This window comes from Sinohyriopsis cumingii, chromosome 3 (genome assembly GCF_028554795.1).
Source record: "Sinohyriopsis cumingii isolate HCF-2022 chromosome 3, ASM2855479v2, whole genome shotgun sequence".
Taxonomy (NCBI): Eukaryota; Metazoa; Mollusca; class Bivalvia; order Unionida; family Unionidae; genus Sinohyriopsis; species Sinohyriopsis cumingii.
This window is the reverse complement of record NC_142963.1, coordinates 85,671,325-85,687,233: the sequence shown is the minus strand read 5'-3', so window position 1 is coordinate 85,687,233 and position 15,909 is coordinate 85,671,325. Positions and strand designations below refer to the sequence as shown.

Here is a 15,909-nt window from a genome sequence, read left to right as displayed (position 1 = left end):
AAATACAAACCTCTAAATTGACTGTGCATGTCCATCATGATGAAAAAATGGTTAATCTTGCTGGCTATTCACATGACTTTGGCACTACAATGGCAGTTAGTGACATGTACTTTAGTCTGCTTTACTGCAGTTTACAAATGACACCATATGCTGGACTTGTAAATTTCACTAAACTGATAGCTAGCCAATTTTTTAAAATAAATACCTCATTAGAACAATATTTACTATTTATGCGGTTTTTGTTACAAAGGATTAAATGATGGTTAGTGGTGTTTATCTCGCTATATGGTTGTACAACTGCAGTGTAATTTAATGTGCACTTTGTCTGCATACTACATGTATCATGAACTCTCAGGTTTACAAAGGATTAAGTCAAGGTCAGTTGTGTTGATCTGGTTTTTTTTGGTGATGTGGTTGTTCACAGCAGTGTCAAAATGCAAATTTTGCCAAGACATTGCGGTTGCTGGTTGCATTCAGCAGGTGGTCGCTCATAACATAGCTTTTATATAATAAAAACGATTAGTGCATTACAACCATACTTCAACACTATGTGTATTTACCTTTCGTAGCACCTGCTTTCCATTCATGTGGCAGGCAAGACTGCTGAAATGCAAGAGAATCTCATCAGCTGCAAGTTTCTGATCCACCACATCATCACCATAAATGCTAACAATGGCCACACAGATGAAAAGGTGAAAATAGTCAGTCTGATAATGGGCCCAGCATGCTTCCCAGATCTGCAGAGCACCTGCCTCTGAAAACTCTCGCTTGAAGCAAAGTAAAATCCATCTGTAAAATAAACAACAATGATCAAATTAGGTTTGCTAACTTCATGAGGAAGCTTAATGCATAACAATTTTATCTACAAAATATATACAATGGAATAATGATCTATTATTTATAAATAATTTATACAGAGAGTCCTGAATTTTATTGCACTCATTAAATTCTTTATAACATTAACAAGTCAATAGTTACAGTACATAAACAGTGCAATACATAATATGCTGACCATAACATTTTGGTAAAACATTTCACTTATCATAGCTTTCTGACATAATAAAGTATACTACACAAATACAATTTAAATAAAATTTTCTTCACGTAATGATATAGCTGCCCTTGCCTGCTTTGAAAATAGTGACTTTATTTGTCAGTTTAGTACTGCTTATGGAAGGAGCATTATATGGCCTTGATTGAATGCATTGAAAATGGTGAATTTTTTTAGTCTGTTCTAGAAAAGGGGTACAGATAAATGTATCACTGGAAAACAAACATTCAATGTACAAGTGACAAAGAGACCTACAAAGACAGACATACTGAGTGGGAGGTTGACACACAAAAGAAAGAAAAGCTAACAAGTACAAAAGATATTTTGATGCCCATATGTGATGTTTGGATAAATTTACTTTCATCAATTTTGAACAAGAGTATCATCAATGGCATATTATATGTCTTTCCCATGTTTAATAGTTCTACATGCTGAAACCAGTACCAACCAATGCATCCCAGTGACTTGATTTGTTCATAATATTCAGTATTAACTAAATATAAAGTGCGGACAACCTCTATTTTCTTAACAGACCTACAACACATGTAACCTCTGCTCCTTAGACCCTAGAATCTAGGTTTCCTTCTCACCCTCAGTGCAAGTGTGGTTTAATCAAGGAACTTCTCTAAAACAAGTTATTCTGCAAAAAATCAATTTTTTTATAGATGCACAATGATCTTGACTTTTAACTTTTTGACGCCGAAATCAATAGGTCTCATCAATGCCTTATGTACAAGTGCTCCTCAAACTCTGGTCACGGTATGTGGCCTAGAACATAAGTTTTTATGTAAAAATACATTTTTCTCATTTAAGTTTAGTCTAGTGACCCTGACATTTCACCTTCTGACTCTGAAATTGACATGATTCTTTCTTATGCCAAGTGTAAGCCATCTACAAAGTCTGATCCAGGTCTATAATGTTATTGTTGGGAAACCATTTTCTTTCTTTCAATCAATGTGACTTTGACCTTTGACCTATTGACCCTCTAAATAATAGGTGTATTTCGTAGCTGAAGTGCAAGGCTGTAATGTAATGCAGAACTAATATTTTGTGGAAACTAATGTACTTTTCTCAGTCAGTGAGCTTGACAGTTGACCTTTTGACCCACCAAAATTAATCGTGTTCTCCCTTATCCCAGGTGAAAGCCATCCAAACCATGTGGTCCTGGTATGTGACAAAAAACTACGGCATTGTCACTGAAAATATTTTTCTTCTTTCAGTTACAGTGATCTTGACCTTGGACCATGTGACCCAAAAATCGATAGGATTCTTCCTTACCCCAAGTACAAGCCATCCACAACGTTTGGTAATTGTACATATGGTGAACTCATGTTATAGTGTGGAAACAAACTTGGTAACAGACATACAGATGAATGGACATCATAACATAATATGCTTTGCTTATGACAGGCATATGAAAACAAATGAGCTCAAGATTTTAATTTATAACATTATTGTCCTTTTAAGAAATCTATATATGTGTAATATTTGTTAATTCTTGATAAACTATATGCACAAAATCAAAATCAAGTTAATGTGAACCAAATGTTAAGGACTCCCATACAAATGAAATTTTTTACCTGTGAGCAAATAGAAGTTCCATTGCATCATCACCTAACTTCTTTAAATGGTCATAAAACTTTGGTTCCAACAGTCGCAACAGTTCTCTTAAATTGTTCTGAAAGAGGATCTGACTGTTAAAGCGATTTTTATACTGCAATTTTTCAAATGCTACACTAAGTAATATAACAGATCTGTAAATGTCTTTTGTAATTTAGCATCTAAAAAATCATCTGCTGTCAAAATTGACCATTCACCTTCAATTATACAGAAGGAGAGCATTATGAGTTTGCTAGACATCACAGAATCAAGTAACATGAATTAATCTGAAATAGAATACAGTTATGGATATAATTATTCTAGAGCTTTTTCCCTTTGGAGTTTTCTCCTTTCCTAAGACCCATACAAGTTCCAACTTCCTTATACCCAGAACATCCCACTCCACCTGCCCAAGATCCTACACATTTATAAACCTGTTCCAATTGTATCCTAGTTTCAAATCCTTGTCAGCAATATAGAAAGAATGTATACACTAAGGCAAGATCATATAGGTCCTCAAATGTTATGATACGGACAAGAGACTATGACTCCATTTAACCTACCAGCTGTTTATCCATATCAGTGTCTTTTGGTGAGCTGACAAAGATGGTTTTCTGCATTAGTCCTTCAAAACACCAGTAGGCGTCAACCTCATTCTGTATTTCTGCTAGAACAGGTGCTAGAAGATCTGACATGCCTTGTGTGTACCCAAACTTAGGATTGGCTACAGCATAATTCAGCAGTATGTTTCTGCAAAAAATCAATTACATGTTGTCTCTATTAGACAGTCAGCCATTAGAGTAAGGTTGTTTAAGAAAGGTGGCTGTTATTACAAAATTATATGAGCAGATAAATGGAAGGAGGGAATCATAAAGTGGTTTTGAATGGGAAGAATCAGTTAAAGAAATGTGACTGTTACAAGGACAATATTATGTCCAATCTGATTTCAGAAAGGATTTATCCCTGCATACATCTTGGGTCTTTAGGGCAAAATAAAAACTGAATTCAAAATGTTTATCCCCAATATCAAAATTAAGTTTTACTTTTGATTGATTGATTGATTGGATTTACGTCATGTGTGCCCAGAAGGGCATGTTTTACTGAAGTAAAATGCAGATAAACAAATATGATAATGCAAGAATGTGTCATTACTTACATAAACGCTAAAAGAAAATGACAAGAAAATATGCTAAAATCAGCTAATAACCCAAGGGTCATGCTACTAGGTGAAGTGGCCAACAAAGTTGCCTGAAAAATTTAAAACTTTGCCTCCTGTTAGAAGTGCAAAAACAACTTCACCATGTGATTTTTCAGCTGTACACTGAGCAACAAGTTTTAAATGCTGAATGTCTGCTGACCAAAGGAAAAGAAATGTAACTTGTATCTTTCTCAAAAATTTTTCTTCGGGATAGATTTAATTCACAGGCAAACATGTGAAGGTATCAAAGTATACCTGACACACTGCTACAAAAGGCTACTTTCATTTCTACTGTAATAACACTTTTCCAGTAAACAAAATGTCTCGAACATTACCTAATAATAAAAACTGCCTTGCTTTTGAATTTGACATATTGACACTTTCAATGTGACTGGAGTATGGTGTGTACAACTGAGGTAAGAAAAATCTAAACATCAATTCACGTGATATTTCTTCATCTAACCAATGCATTCCTCATAAAGCAAAAGACTGAGCAGTCACTGTGCCCAAGACCACATAATGCATGTAGAAACCATTGTTTAGTTAGGAAACACCTATCTTATGACCGCACAAGGCAGGTGACTGTTACATTGAGTAAAATTTCTCTGGAGGAAATTAGAATGGCCATTGTGAACAGGTAACTGCTGAGAAAATGTGACCATTGGAATCAGTTTGAGTGTACAACAAAAGTTTGGGATTTGACACAATTTTGACTACTTACTTAGAAAATAGTCAACTCAGTTTGTGCAGCTATTCCTAATTAAGCAAAGATATCTCTTGCCAAAAGATCTTGGTTAAACATCAGGCAAAAACATGTCTTGCTAAAGGAAAATTGTGAACCTATTTTTTATTAAACAAAGACATTTTGCTAAATAATTGTTTCAACACATTCTTTATTAAGCAAATGCATGTCTTGTTAAAGTTAAATTCTTAACCTATTGTTCATTAAGCAAAGACATGCACTGCAAAGGATTTTATGTGAACCTATGTGATCATCACATTTTTCGCTAGTTAGTTCACATATGTGCACAGATATTTCAATGTCTTAGCAATTCAGACAGCTGTTTGTCTTACTTTTTTTATTCAGATAATTGGGACGCTTACTGAGTTTATTTTGGTAATCAATTTTGCTGCAAGCTATTTGTAACAAGTATTAATATTCAGTGTTTCATAAATTGAGTATCTATGTAAAATTCTCATTTTCTAGCACTACCCACTTGAGGATCTCAATGTTGGGGTTGTTCTCTCCCTTGAAGTAGTGGTGACTTCGGTCTGTCCTGACAACATCTTTTTCGACGATACACTGGATGTTCCGCAAAAAAATGTCACGCTCTTCTTCAGTCATAGACTCTCTGAAATAAGTAATTATTTCATACTTCAAACTGACTTATGGCAAATTATTTGAAAAATACATATATGGTTTCATTTCAGAAAGTTTACAAATCTTAATGAGATGATCTCCTCAGAACATCCAGATGGAAGAGCTCAACAGTTGAGAGCATAAAGGTGCCATCTGCAGTTGTCATACTTCTGATTAAACTGCAAATGAATAATTGATTGTACAGGTGTTATGTATATTTAATTTAACTGTTTCTTTGTTTGCTTTCAAAACTGAGTTCATTTCTGCTTGACCTGATTGACTTTTTAAAACAATTTTTTTTTCATTTTATGTCAACAACAAATACATAGCTAAATTATTCTCTATGTTTATAAGCTTAATATCACAATTATTATTAACAGAAGAAGTAAATATGTTTATTTGGGGAGAAGTTTTGGACTTCTCTAAATGAACTTTACAGGTTATGGTTTTGATTTTGTAAACATCGGGATCATTCGAGAAGGTTTTTTTTTCTATTAGGTAATTTTTAAAAAACAGAAATTGCTAATTGTGACCTGAGGTCAAGTAGAGAACTACATAATCTTGTCATTGTGAGGACTTGGTCATTCATCCTTTAACCTCTATCACTTTTGAGAAGTATTAATGTTGTGACCAGTTGGGCTGAATTTTCTTTTCTTCAAATTATTGAATTCAAGTGATTATTTTCTCTGGAAATACAAAAGTCCTCTGATAAAATTCTTGGATAAAGACATTCACTGGAATTTATACTGAATTCAAACCTGGAATTATATTACTGTGATACAACAGAAGACCTGACACATCAACATTCTAATGGCTATAACAGACACGTCATCACCTTCAGTTCTGAGATTTCTACAGGACTTCTACTGAATTTTATTCAGGACTTTAAATTACTAGGAATTGTGTCTGTAATTCTTAGATTATTTTGGGATTTAATTTACAATACCGTAAGTTGTTTTTTCTCATTTTCACTTTGTATTCAAGGGAAATAAATTATTTGCTAATTTTAGAAAGCTTGTTGTCTTTCACTCTTTTTGGTTACTTCTTTCAAGAGCATAGACTCATAACAATATTAAGAGGGTAGCCTTGTTTTTCAGTTCTGCCCATGATATCAGCAGTAACTTGCTTTCATTTTGTACAACAAATCAAATTGCACCTTTATGAAGTAATATGAGATTTTTGCTTTAGAATTTCAAACATAAAAACAGCATGCTACTTATTTTAGTATCATTTAACTGTACATATGTGAACAGACAACTATCATATGAACATCATGTTTTAAAAGCAAAATACAGACATGGACATATTTATTTTCATCACCAAATGCTTACAAACCAAGTTATACAGACAATCATCCCTTTCATGATAATGGTGACTGTCTGATAACTTTAATGAAAAACGTTTGTTCACAAAGACACCCTTTAAATATTTAATATGTAAGTATCATATAGACTGTTAAATGTACATTCCTCTTTTTCAATGTCAGTGTCAATTTCGTTCACAATCTGGTAGAGATATTCTGCATACATTATTTGGTGCAGGATGACGTCTCAATGGGATCAAATCAGTAGTGCACACAGATAAAAGATCATTCTTCTTGGACTCCAATGCCATGTTTTCCACTGTATATATGAGGAAGACTTGGCTACAGGAAGGTCTTTCCCTCGATTCTGTTAACTACATTTGTATTACAATATGACCCTGCTATAATAAGGTGGTTGGGGTCCATCGAACCCAACCATGTTACACACCAAACCATTTCACAACCAACCAAGTCCATTTGCTGAAAATATTAGGCATTTATTTAAAATATAGTGGTGTGGGGTGTAATAAAAGTGGGTGCAAAAATGCATGCTTTTAAATAAATGAAGAAAAACTTGCCTGAAAAACAATGGCATATTGGTAACTTACATTTGTGTAGTACAATCCATAATGTATATAATAAATCCATGAATTCAACTACAGATCACATTATAAAATTCATGCATGACTCACATCCTGTTAGAACACACAAATAACACACACACACACACACACACACACACACATTGGTAGACCTTGTTTTGATCTCTATCCAACTGTCACTAAACAATCCACTACAACTATCGCAAATAGTAAATGGCTATAGTTGTTTAAATGCTACATATATATGTATTTAAACTGGCCTAGCTTTTGGTCAGCTGGAGATAGCTATCATCTTGCCGAGACTATTCAAGGGATGAGGCTGTACATGGGGAAATGAAAACATGTGAATAAATTAAAATGTTTAACAAACATCATTGCAAGTAACTTCAATTAACATGATGGCCAGATACCTTAGGTTTCAAAAGACAGGAAATTTCATTTGCGTTTTATGCTGCCATTGGTAGCAACTGAAAGCATATAACACTGGACAACAAATTTTTACAAAAGTCATGTTACTGAAATAAAATTAGTCAATTCTTATCAATTTTTATGTGCTGAACACGAATATGACAGTCAAATTGCAAAATTGGCTCTAGTTTTTTTGTAATCTGCAAGAAATTAATGTTTACATAACGAAATGCATTCCAATAGTAAAAGGTCAACTGTAATAGCCTACCTATAAAAAATCAAGTCATTGACTACATCTTAGATTTCTTCGCCTGTCTCTTGTACAGCTGTTCGGGAGCATCTCTGAGGAGTGTCCAGCAGTAGTCAGCCAGCATTGTAGTGGACCATTTTCCCTGGTATCTTTGTTCCATTGTTGCGATATCTTGATGAAAACGTTCGCCGTGTTCATCACTAACAATACCACAGTTGCTAGGAAAGAAATCCAAATGGGAATGAAGGAAGTGAATCTTTAGAGACATATTGCAGCCAAGTTTCTTATACTTCATCAACATGTCTTCTACTAGTTCCTTATAGTTTTCTGCCCTAACATTTCCGAGGAAGTTTGTAGAAACTAGGCGAAAAGCATTCCATGCTTGTTTCGCGTCACCTTCCAGCAAGTTGTTGAACCGGTCATCTTTGAAAAGCTCTCGAATCTGAGGACCCACAAAAACTCCCTCTTTAATCTTTGCTTCGCTGAGTCGAGGGAATTTTTCATGCAGGTATCGGAATGCTGGCAAAGTCCGGTCAATGGCTTTCACGAAGTTCTTCATCAAACCTAGTTTGATGTGAAGGGGTGGTAGCAAGATTTTCTGAGCCTCAACCAGAGCTGGGTGTTGGATATTCTTCTCTCCAATGGCTACATTCTGCCTGTGAGTCCATTCCTTCCTCATGTAGTGCATTTCCCTTGCTCGGCTATCCCACTCGCATAAGAAACACATGTATTTTGTATATCCTTGCTGCAGTCCCATTAAAAGGGCAACTACCTTCAAATCACCACAGAGGTGCCAGCTGTACTTGTTATACTCAATGGAATTCAGTAGCTGCCTTAAGTTATCGTATGTCTCTTTCATGTGGACAGCATACGCTACTGGAATAGATGGAAGAATGTTTCCATTGTGCAAAAGCACAGCCTTGAGACTCAGTTTCGAAGAGTCCACAAATAGTCTCCATTCTTGTGGGTCATGAGTGATTTTTAAAGCATTCATGAGGCCCTCAATATCGGAACAGAATATCAGATTACTTTCCTTTCTGAAGAAAGGCTCCAATTGCTGGTGGCGCTTTCGATATGCAGTAATTGTGACATCTTCTTCTAGAAGATTCCATTGTTGGAGTCTTGATCCTAGCAATTCTGCCTTGTTCTTTGATAAGTCCAAATCACGAATCAGGTCATTTAGTTCTTCCTGTGTTATTCTGTGTGGGGTTGATGATGCACCACAGTGAAAATCTGGATCACTGCATGCTGATGGACCAGGAGAAGAACAGGTCGACTCACCTTTGTCTTCGTCAGATGAATCAAGAGAATATTCTGCTGGAGGTTCTGGAATAGGAAGTCCCTCACCATGTGGAACTGGTCTCAATGCAGACGGAATGTTTGGGTAGACTATTCTCGACTTCTTTCGCTTCGTTATTCCGCCGGAAAGAGGAGGAACCAAGCAGAAGTAACAGTCATTTAGGTGGTTGCTTGGCTCTCTCCACACCATTGGGACTGCAAACGGCATTGATGACCTTTTGCAATTCAACCACTGTGAAAGCTGTGTTGTACATGTAGCACAGCATATATGCGGAGCCCAAGGCTTGTCTTGGTCACCAACCTTGCATCCGAAGTAAAGATGATATGCCTTCTTCACTTGAGAATTGATACTTTTCTTCTGGTTGGCAAATGTCACTTCCCCACAAATATAGCAAAAATTGTCCGCGGTATTAACACACTTTCGAGGCATTACTGTTCTTTATTGTACGTAAATGGATAAAATAATAAGTTTTATGTAACAGTAGCTTGAACTGTCTCGCACAACGTCTAAAATATTTTAAATGCTGAACCTATCTGATTGGGCTTTATATAGTACACTGCTTACGTCAGCTTCAGCAGCCGCCTGGCATTAGTATAATAGGCCTACACATGTATAGTACACTGCTGACGTCAACTTACTTCAGCAGCCGCATGGCATTAGTATTGCATTGCATCAGAAAATGATGCAATCAACTGTGGATGATGTGAGCATGATGGTATTATGCAATGTTACATCATTATTCCGGATGTTGCTGCAGTCCTACTGGAGAAATTTACACAGTGAAACATAGAAAATGAGGTATATGAATATCTTCAAAACGAGAGCCAATACAAATTTTTCACGGTTATATTCGTGTTCGGCACACCAAAATACTACAGATTAGGGCCTTTTCAAGTCAGTAATGATTTCACTGTTGACCAGTGTAATTTTTCCCTGCAAAAATGAAATTTTCATTACACAATAAATCTATTTCACTCACTTTAGAAAATGCAACAATCCACCAGAGCCCATTGCTTTTATTTAAATTTGGTGCTGATTTCCTTTGATGAAAGGTTTTTTGATGTTATTGAAGAATTTATTCATCTTTCTTTGATGAAGGGTGTATGTATTATTGAAGTTACCCCTAAAGGACAGCTTTGGAGGATCAAATGCAAATCAAATCTTACTGCAGCCGTAACATCAAATAATTGGAGAACATTGAGATTGAATTTTTTTCTCATTTGCTCAGTATTAATACAAACACTTGGTGCTTGAAAGGTAATCAGTTTTCTTTGAAGTTTCAACAAAACATTTAGAAAACAAATGGAATTAGCCATCATTTGGTCATTTGTAGCAGTTACTGTTCCTGACTTCAAAAGTCTGTCAATTGTAGCTAGTCCTGGTAGCATGACTATTGGAACAACAAACAAGTAGTTTTTTTGTTTTGGGGGGTGTGCATTTCTGGTAGCAGAGTGATGCTGCCTTCCATGCATGTGTCAGAAATTATTTTGAAAAAAGGACAACCGGTGTTCTATTCTGACAGAGATTCTACAGAAAATGTTAATGTTCTGAAGGATTTAATTCTATGAGTGTAAAAATTGAAATTTCACTTACCATTCACATACAAAAAAGTCAATCTAAATAAACATTAATTACTAGCAAGCACCTGATATTCCAACACTATCCAAAAGACCTATTATCAGATAGTGCCCCGTCTGGTTCATCTCTGCTACCAAAAATGTCAAAAATGTCAAAAATAAAAAGAAAACAACCAAGAAATCTCACAGCATAAAGTACTCGGGTCAGATGTCAGAATAAAGGATTATGATAAAATAATGCACTGTTAAGATGGTATGTCAACATGAACAAAGAATTTGTTTATCTAACAATAAATAAATTTCAATGCATTTTTTATCAAGTCTGCTGCTTCCTTTCATGGTGCCTCTAAATTTCAATACTCTGAACCCAAGTTTAAACGGCCAACAACGTCACCAAAACAAATCACCAGATGGTATATTTTGTTTCAGTAAGGAAAACAAATCGCAATTTGTGACATTCACAAAGCCAGTGTGATCCCTGAATAAACTTATTTATTTTTTGTACTCTGAGGAGGCAAAAATATTTTCTGTATGAGAAAATTACATGTACAGTGGTCTCCCTCTTATACAGCCACCTCTTCTGCATTAGGAAAGTGACTTTACAAGATGGGTGGTCTTTCCAGAGGGGGGACTAAAGTTTGTGTGAGAAGTATATGTAATGAATATAGTAAGAAAGCTAAATACCTCAAACATTTAATATCTTCATTTAAAAGCAACATTATTAAAAGGTTCTTCTTGTCTTAAGAATAGACTTATTTCAACCGATAATTATAGTTCCATATTCTTGATATGTGTGAAATTCAACAGGATATTGTTGTCATGCACACTGCAAAATCCTTCAAAAACATCATTTAAATCTTGGTATATACATAATAGTCTTTCCATATGCTTCATTTTCCTACTGCTGCTGAATATTCTTCTTATCTGTTATGACATTGTTTATTCAAGTCCTTTCAACATAAAATTGTTTGGCAAGTCCTCCACCCCACGTCATCATGTCAAACAACTTTTGCCTTTTTTTAAAAAGTAATAAATCTCCGTTCATGTGATGATATGTTAACAATATGTAATGATTTATTTCAATGTTGCTATGTACTGTGATTTAATTATGCAGCCAAAACATTTGAAGAGTGGACGAAATGTCTTCTTTATATATGAGGTGATACAGGTACTGTCACATAATTTTTTTTGGTCTTTGTCTGGTACCCTGTCTTGTTAAGATTATTTTCTCTGTGTGTTAATCCATAAAATCTATATTTAGCCTATGCTATCTAAGTTATGATCTTGACAATTAAGTCTGATTGTTGTCATCAAAGAGCAGAATTCGCCACTTGTGTGAAGCCCAAAACTCTGTCACAACATTGTTGAGCCCATTTCCTGTAAATGTTGGCTTTTATAGATAATGATATAATATTAATCTTAGTGTTACACGTACTTTAGCCATCACTTCTTTCAGTAATGGAAATTTGACATTGGAGACTGGTATCGGTAGAAATTATCTGATTACTCACCTTATCATGTGAATTAATTACAGGTGCTGGACATATTAAAAAATAAAATGTGGACACTTTTGAAGGAAAAAAATCTTCCATTTTTGTACTAATATGCTGGCCGCTGGTCACATTAGAGGGGTGGCCATTCTTAAGGGGTACTTTTGAACACAAACTCACCGGTACCAAGTGATTCTGGCCATAAAAAACAAATGGCTGCTGGTCAGAGGGATCATTTAAGAGGGGGACCACTGTATATGAAATTGCATGAGCCATGCCAAGATCATCTTGTATTAGAATTCACACATAATCTCTTCCCCAAAATGATAAAACTTTTTACATGTTACTTTTTTGTACTTTAAAAAAGAATTTTTTTTGTAGTTTATGAGAAAAATACAGGTATATGAAATTTTGGGAGCCATGCCCAAATCATGTTATAACAGCATGTGCATAGCAGAGTCACACTGTGCTTGGAAACACATCTCATCCATGACCTTATAAACTAAGATGCCACCGTAACTTTAAGCCAATTGGTTCTATTTCCATTTGTGCTGGTTTTCATATAATTAAGGCAATGCAAAATATGCACTCACTTAACCCTTAAGTCAAATGGTTCTGTTGTGACTCTGTGGTCAGTTCCTTTGTTGGTTGTTGTTGTTGAGTTTAATTATAGTGGTGTGCGCACAACTGTGCATGTGCCACTTTTTTCTGACTGCACCGCAGCCTGCTAGTTGTTCCTGGGGAAGGGGATGGTGCCACCTCCCCCAGGCTTTTATGGATTCAAGGAACCCTGATAGTTTGGCCTCAATCTGTGGGTCCATAAAGGTCCCTACAGTTGAATGGTTGGCTGTCATTAGTGGGAAGGAGAGCTCGGGAACAGTCCTGCTTGCTTTACATCGCTGGTTTCTTGTTGCATTTGCCTGGTGTTTCTTGCGATTTTTTTTTTTCTTCAATTTTTTATTTTTTTCATCTTCAAAATGTTCTAAAAAGGGGGGGGATGTTCTATGCTGTTTATAGAGGTTCTTAGTAGAAATCATGTATGAAGAGAGATTTTCAAGGTTATTATGGTATTACTAGTCAAAGTGTTTTGGGTGTGTTTCCTACGTTATGTTATTTATAAGTTTCTAGATATTACCTCTTTATGTTATTTATTAATTAATGTTTTTAGAGACTGAATGTTATTTTTACTTTATTTAGCAAGAGACCGGAGTCCTAGCCGATTACATGGTTCGTTAAGGACATCTAGGACTGGAATCCTAGCTGATTACTCGGTTCGTTAAGGACATCTAGGACATCCGATTTTGCGATTTCCTTAGTTTTTTATAGGTCCTTCGTAAGTGAATTATTTATTAATACTTTTATAAAATTGAATGATATGTTATGGGTTTTTATGTGGTGTCTTCTAAATTTATTTAGCTAGTTACTGGGTCTTTTGGTTTTGTGGGGATAGTAATTATATTTTGTTCCTAAGTCCTGCTGAGTCTATGAATTGATTTATATTTTTATATGCTGATTGTTTATTTTTATTAGAGTCCATAAGTAACTCTGGGTATGTGTGTGGTGATCCAATCTCTTTTTGGTTTTTGATAAATATTTTCCTAGCGGGTTGATATTTTGGGCATATGTTGAATACGTGTTGTAGATCTTCGGTGGTGTGGCAGTTAATGGTTGCTGGTTTGGGTCCTATAAACCTTCCAAAACCGCTTGCTAGTTTAGTTTTTCCAGTTATTATCCTGTTTATGGTTTTCTGTTCTAAATAGGTACCCTTAGGTAGCTGTATGTTCCTATCTATGTTCCTTTGGGTTTCATGGTGCTTTTTGCCTTTTGTGGAGGAGTTCCAAAAATCTTGCCATGTTTGGTCTATATATGTTTGTGCAAAGCTTATTGCTTCTGTAGAGCTATAGTTAAGCTTGATCGAGTTTTGATCTCCTAGTTTGGTTTTTGCAGCTTTGTCTGCTGTTTCGTTGCCAGAGATTCCAATGTGCGATGGTATCCACATGAGCTCGATTAATTGATGTGCTGTGGTGATATCGTCGATTAATTGGCAAGCTCTGTCGAGGAATTGTTCCCTAGAGTGTGTATTGCGATTATAATGACTGCTTTAGGTATTTGGCTGTCTTTGATCCATTGTAGTGATTCAAGTATAGCCCAGAATTCAGTGGTGTAAATGGAGCAATAGTCAGGTAATCTGGATCCTGTTTGTATATTGAATTCAGGGATGACTATTGCTGCTACTGTTCCTGGTGGGTTGTTTGTTTTTGATCCATCGGTATATATTTTAACATAGTCCGGGTATTTTTGGTTGATTTCGTTTACCAATACAGGTTTTAGTAAGTTTTCTTGTCCTTTTTTATTGCCTAATTTGGTAGCTTCAATGTTAATCCTTGGTGGTTTTTGTAACCATGGTGATTTGTTCTGGTCTGTATCGTTTGTTACCTGTTTTTTAGTAGAGCTATCTTTTCTCTTAGTTCAAGGATTACTTTGCCACTTGGTGTGATGAGTATGATTTTGGGTTTGAAGACAACTTTACACTTATTTATAGCTTTTTTGGTGGGATGGTTGTCTGGGTGGGTATCTAATCGAATGGAGGAGCAGTTCTTGCCTACGTAATTTTAAGGGTACTTCTCCTGTTAGTGTTTGTAGTTCTTCTAATGATGTTGAGGTGAGTGTTCCTGTGCATAATAGTAAGGCTTTTCTCTGGATAGTGTCAAGTTTTGTAGTACAGGTTGCTTAGCCGAGTTATATGCTTGGCAACCGTAATCGAGTTTTGATCTAATTAGGCTTTTATATATCGTGAGGAGGGTTTCCTGGTTGGATCCCCAGTCAGTCCCTGTGATGTTCCTGAGTAAATTGAGATCTTTGTTACAATTCTGGGTGAGTTGTTCAATGTGCTGTTTCCATGTGAGGTGGTTGTCGAAGAACATTCCTAGGAATTTTACTACTGTTACGTATTTGATTAATTGATTTTGTATATAGAAGTTTGGATAGACTAGGTTGTTATTTCGGGGGGTGAATATGATTGCCACAGTTTTTTCATGAGATATTTTGAAACCCCATTTGTCCACCCATCTCCCTATGTTGTCTAGGCTCTGCTGGATTTCTTTAACTACTGTGTTATTGGCAGGATTTCCATTCCTCCATATGCCACTATCATCTGCAAATTGTGACAAGTTTATTTTTACGGAGGCTGCATTGAGGTCAAGGTCGTTTACCATTAGGTTAAATAGTAAGGGACTTATTACACTGCCCTGTGGTGTTCCATTTTTAAGTGAAAATTCTTCCGAATGGGTGTTGCCTATTCTTGTGGTAATTTTCCGGCCTGTGAGGAAATCGCCGATCCAGTTGAACAAGCGTCCAGTTATTCCAAATTGGTTTCATTTGGCCATTAGTCCATTGGTCCATACTAGGTTGAATGCTTTTTCTAGGTCTAAAAAAACCGCTATGAGGTTGCGATCGGTTTTCCTATGTGCGTTAAAAGCGAGTTTGATGTCTGTTTCCAATCTGAGAAGTTGGTCAGTGGTGGACCGTTTGTTCCGAAAGCCACATTGATTTATGGAGAGTAGGTTATTGGTTTCTAGGTGGTGTTTTAACCTATATGCGATTATTGTCTCCATTATTTTGCAAATACTGTTTGTAAGGGAGATGGGTCGGTACAAATTTATGTTGTTGGGATCTTTACCTAACTTGGGGATTGGTATTACTATGGCCTGTTTCCATTTGGTGGGTAGTTGGCCTTTATCCCATATCCTTTGTTGGTTAAAATTTGGGACC

The 15,909-nt window shown here is 35.8% G+C and overlaps 1 protein-coding gene across 1 annotated transcript in view; it reads right to left on the bottom strand.

The window, feature by feature from the left end:
* Positions 1-15,909, bottom strand: part of LOC149803235 (TBC1 domain family member 16-like) — a 94,297-nt gene that overhangs the window by 14,167 nt on the left and 64,221 nt on the right. The window contains exons 7-10 of the mRNA XM_089952876.1: positions 5,066-5,200; positions 3,214-3,400; positions 2,632-2,729; positions 561-789 (exon numbers count right to left, since the gene is read on the bottom strand). Coding sequence (XP_089809002.1) covers positions 561-789; positions 2,632-2,729; positions 3,214-3,400; positions 5,066-5,200 — 649 coding nt within the window. The remainder of the gene's footprint in view (positions 1-560; positions 790-2,631; positions 2,730-3,213; positions 3,401-5,065; positions 5,201-15,909) is intronic.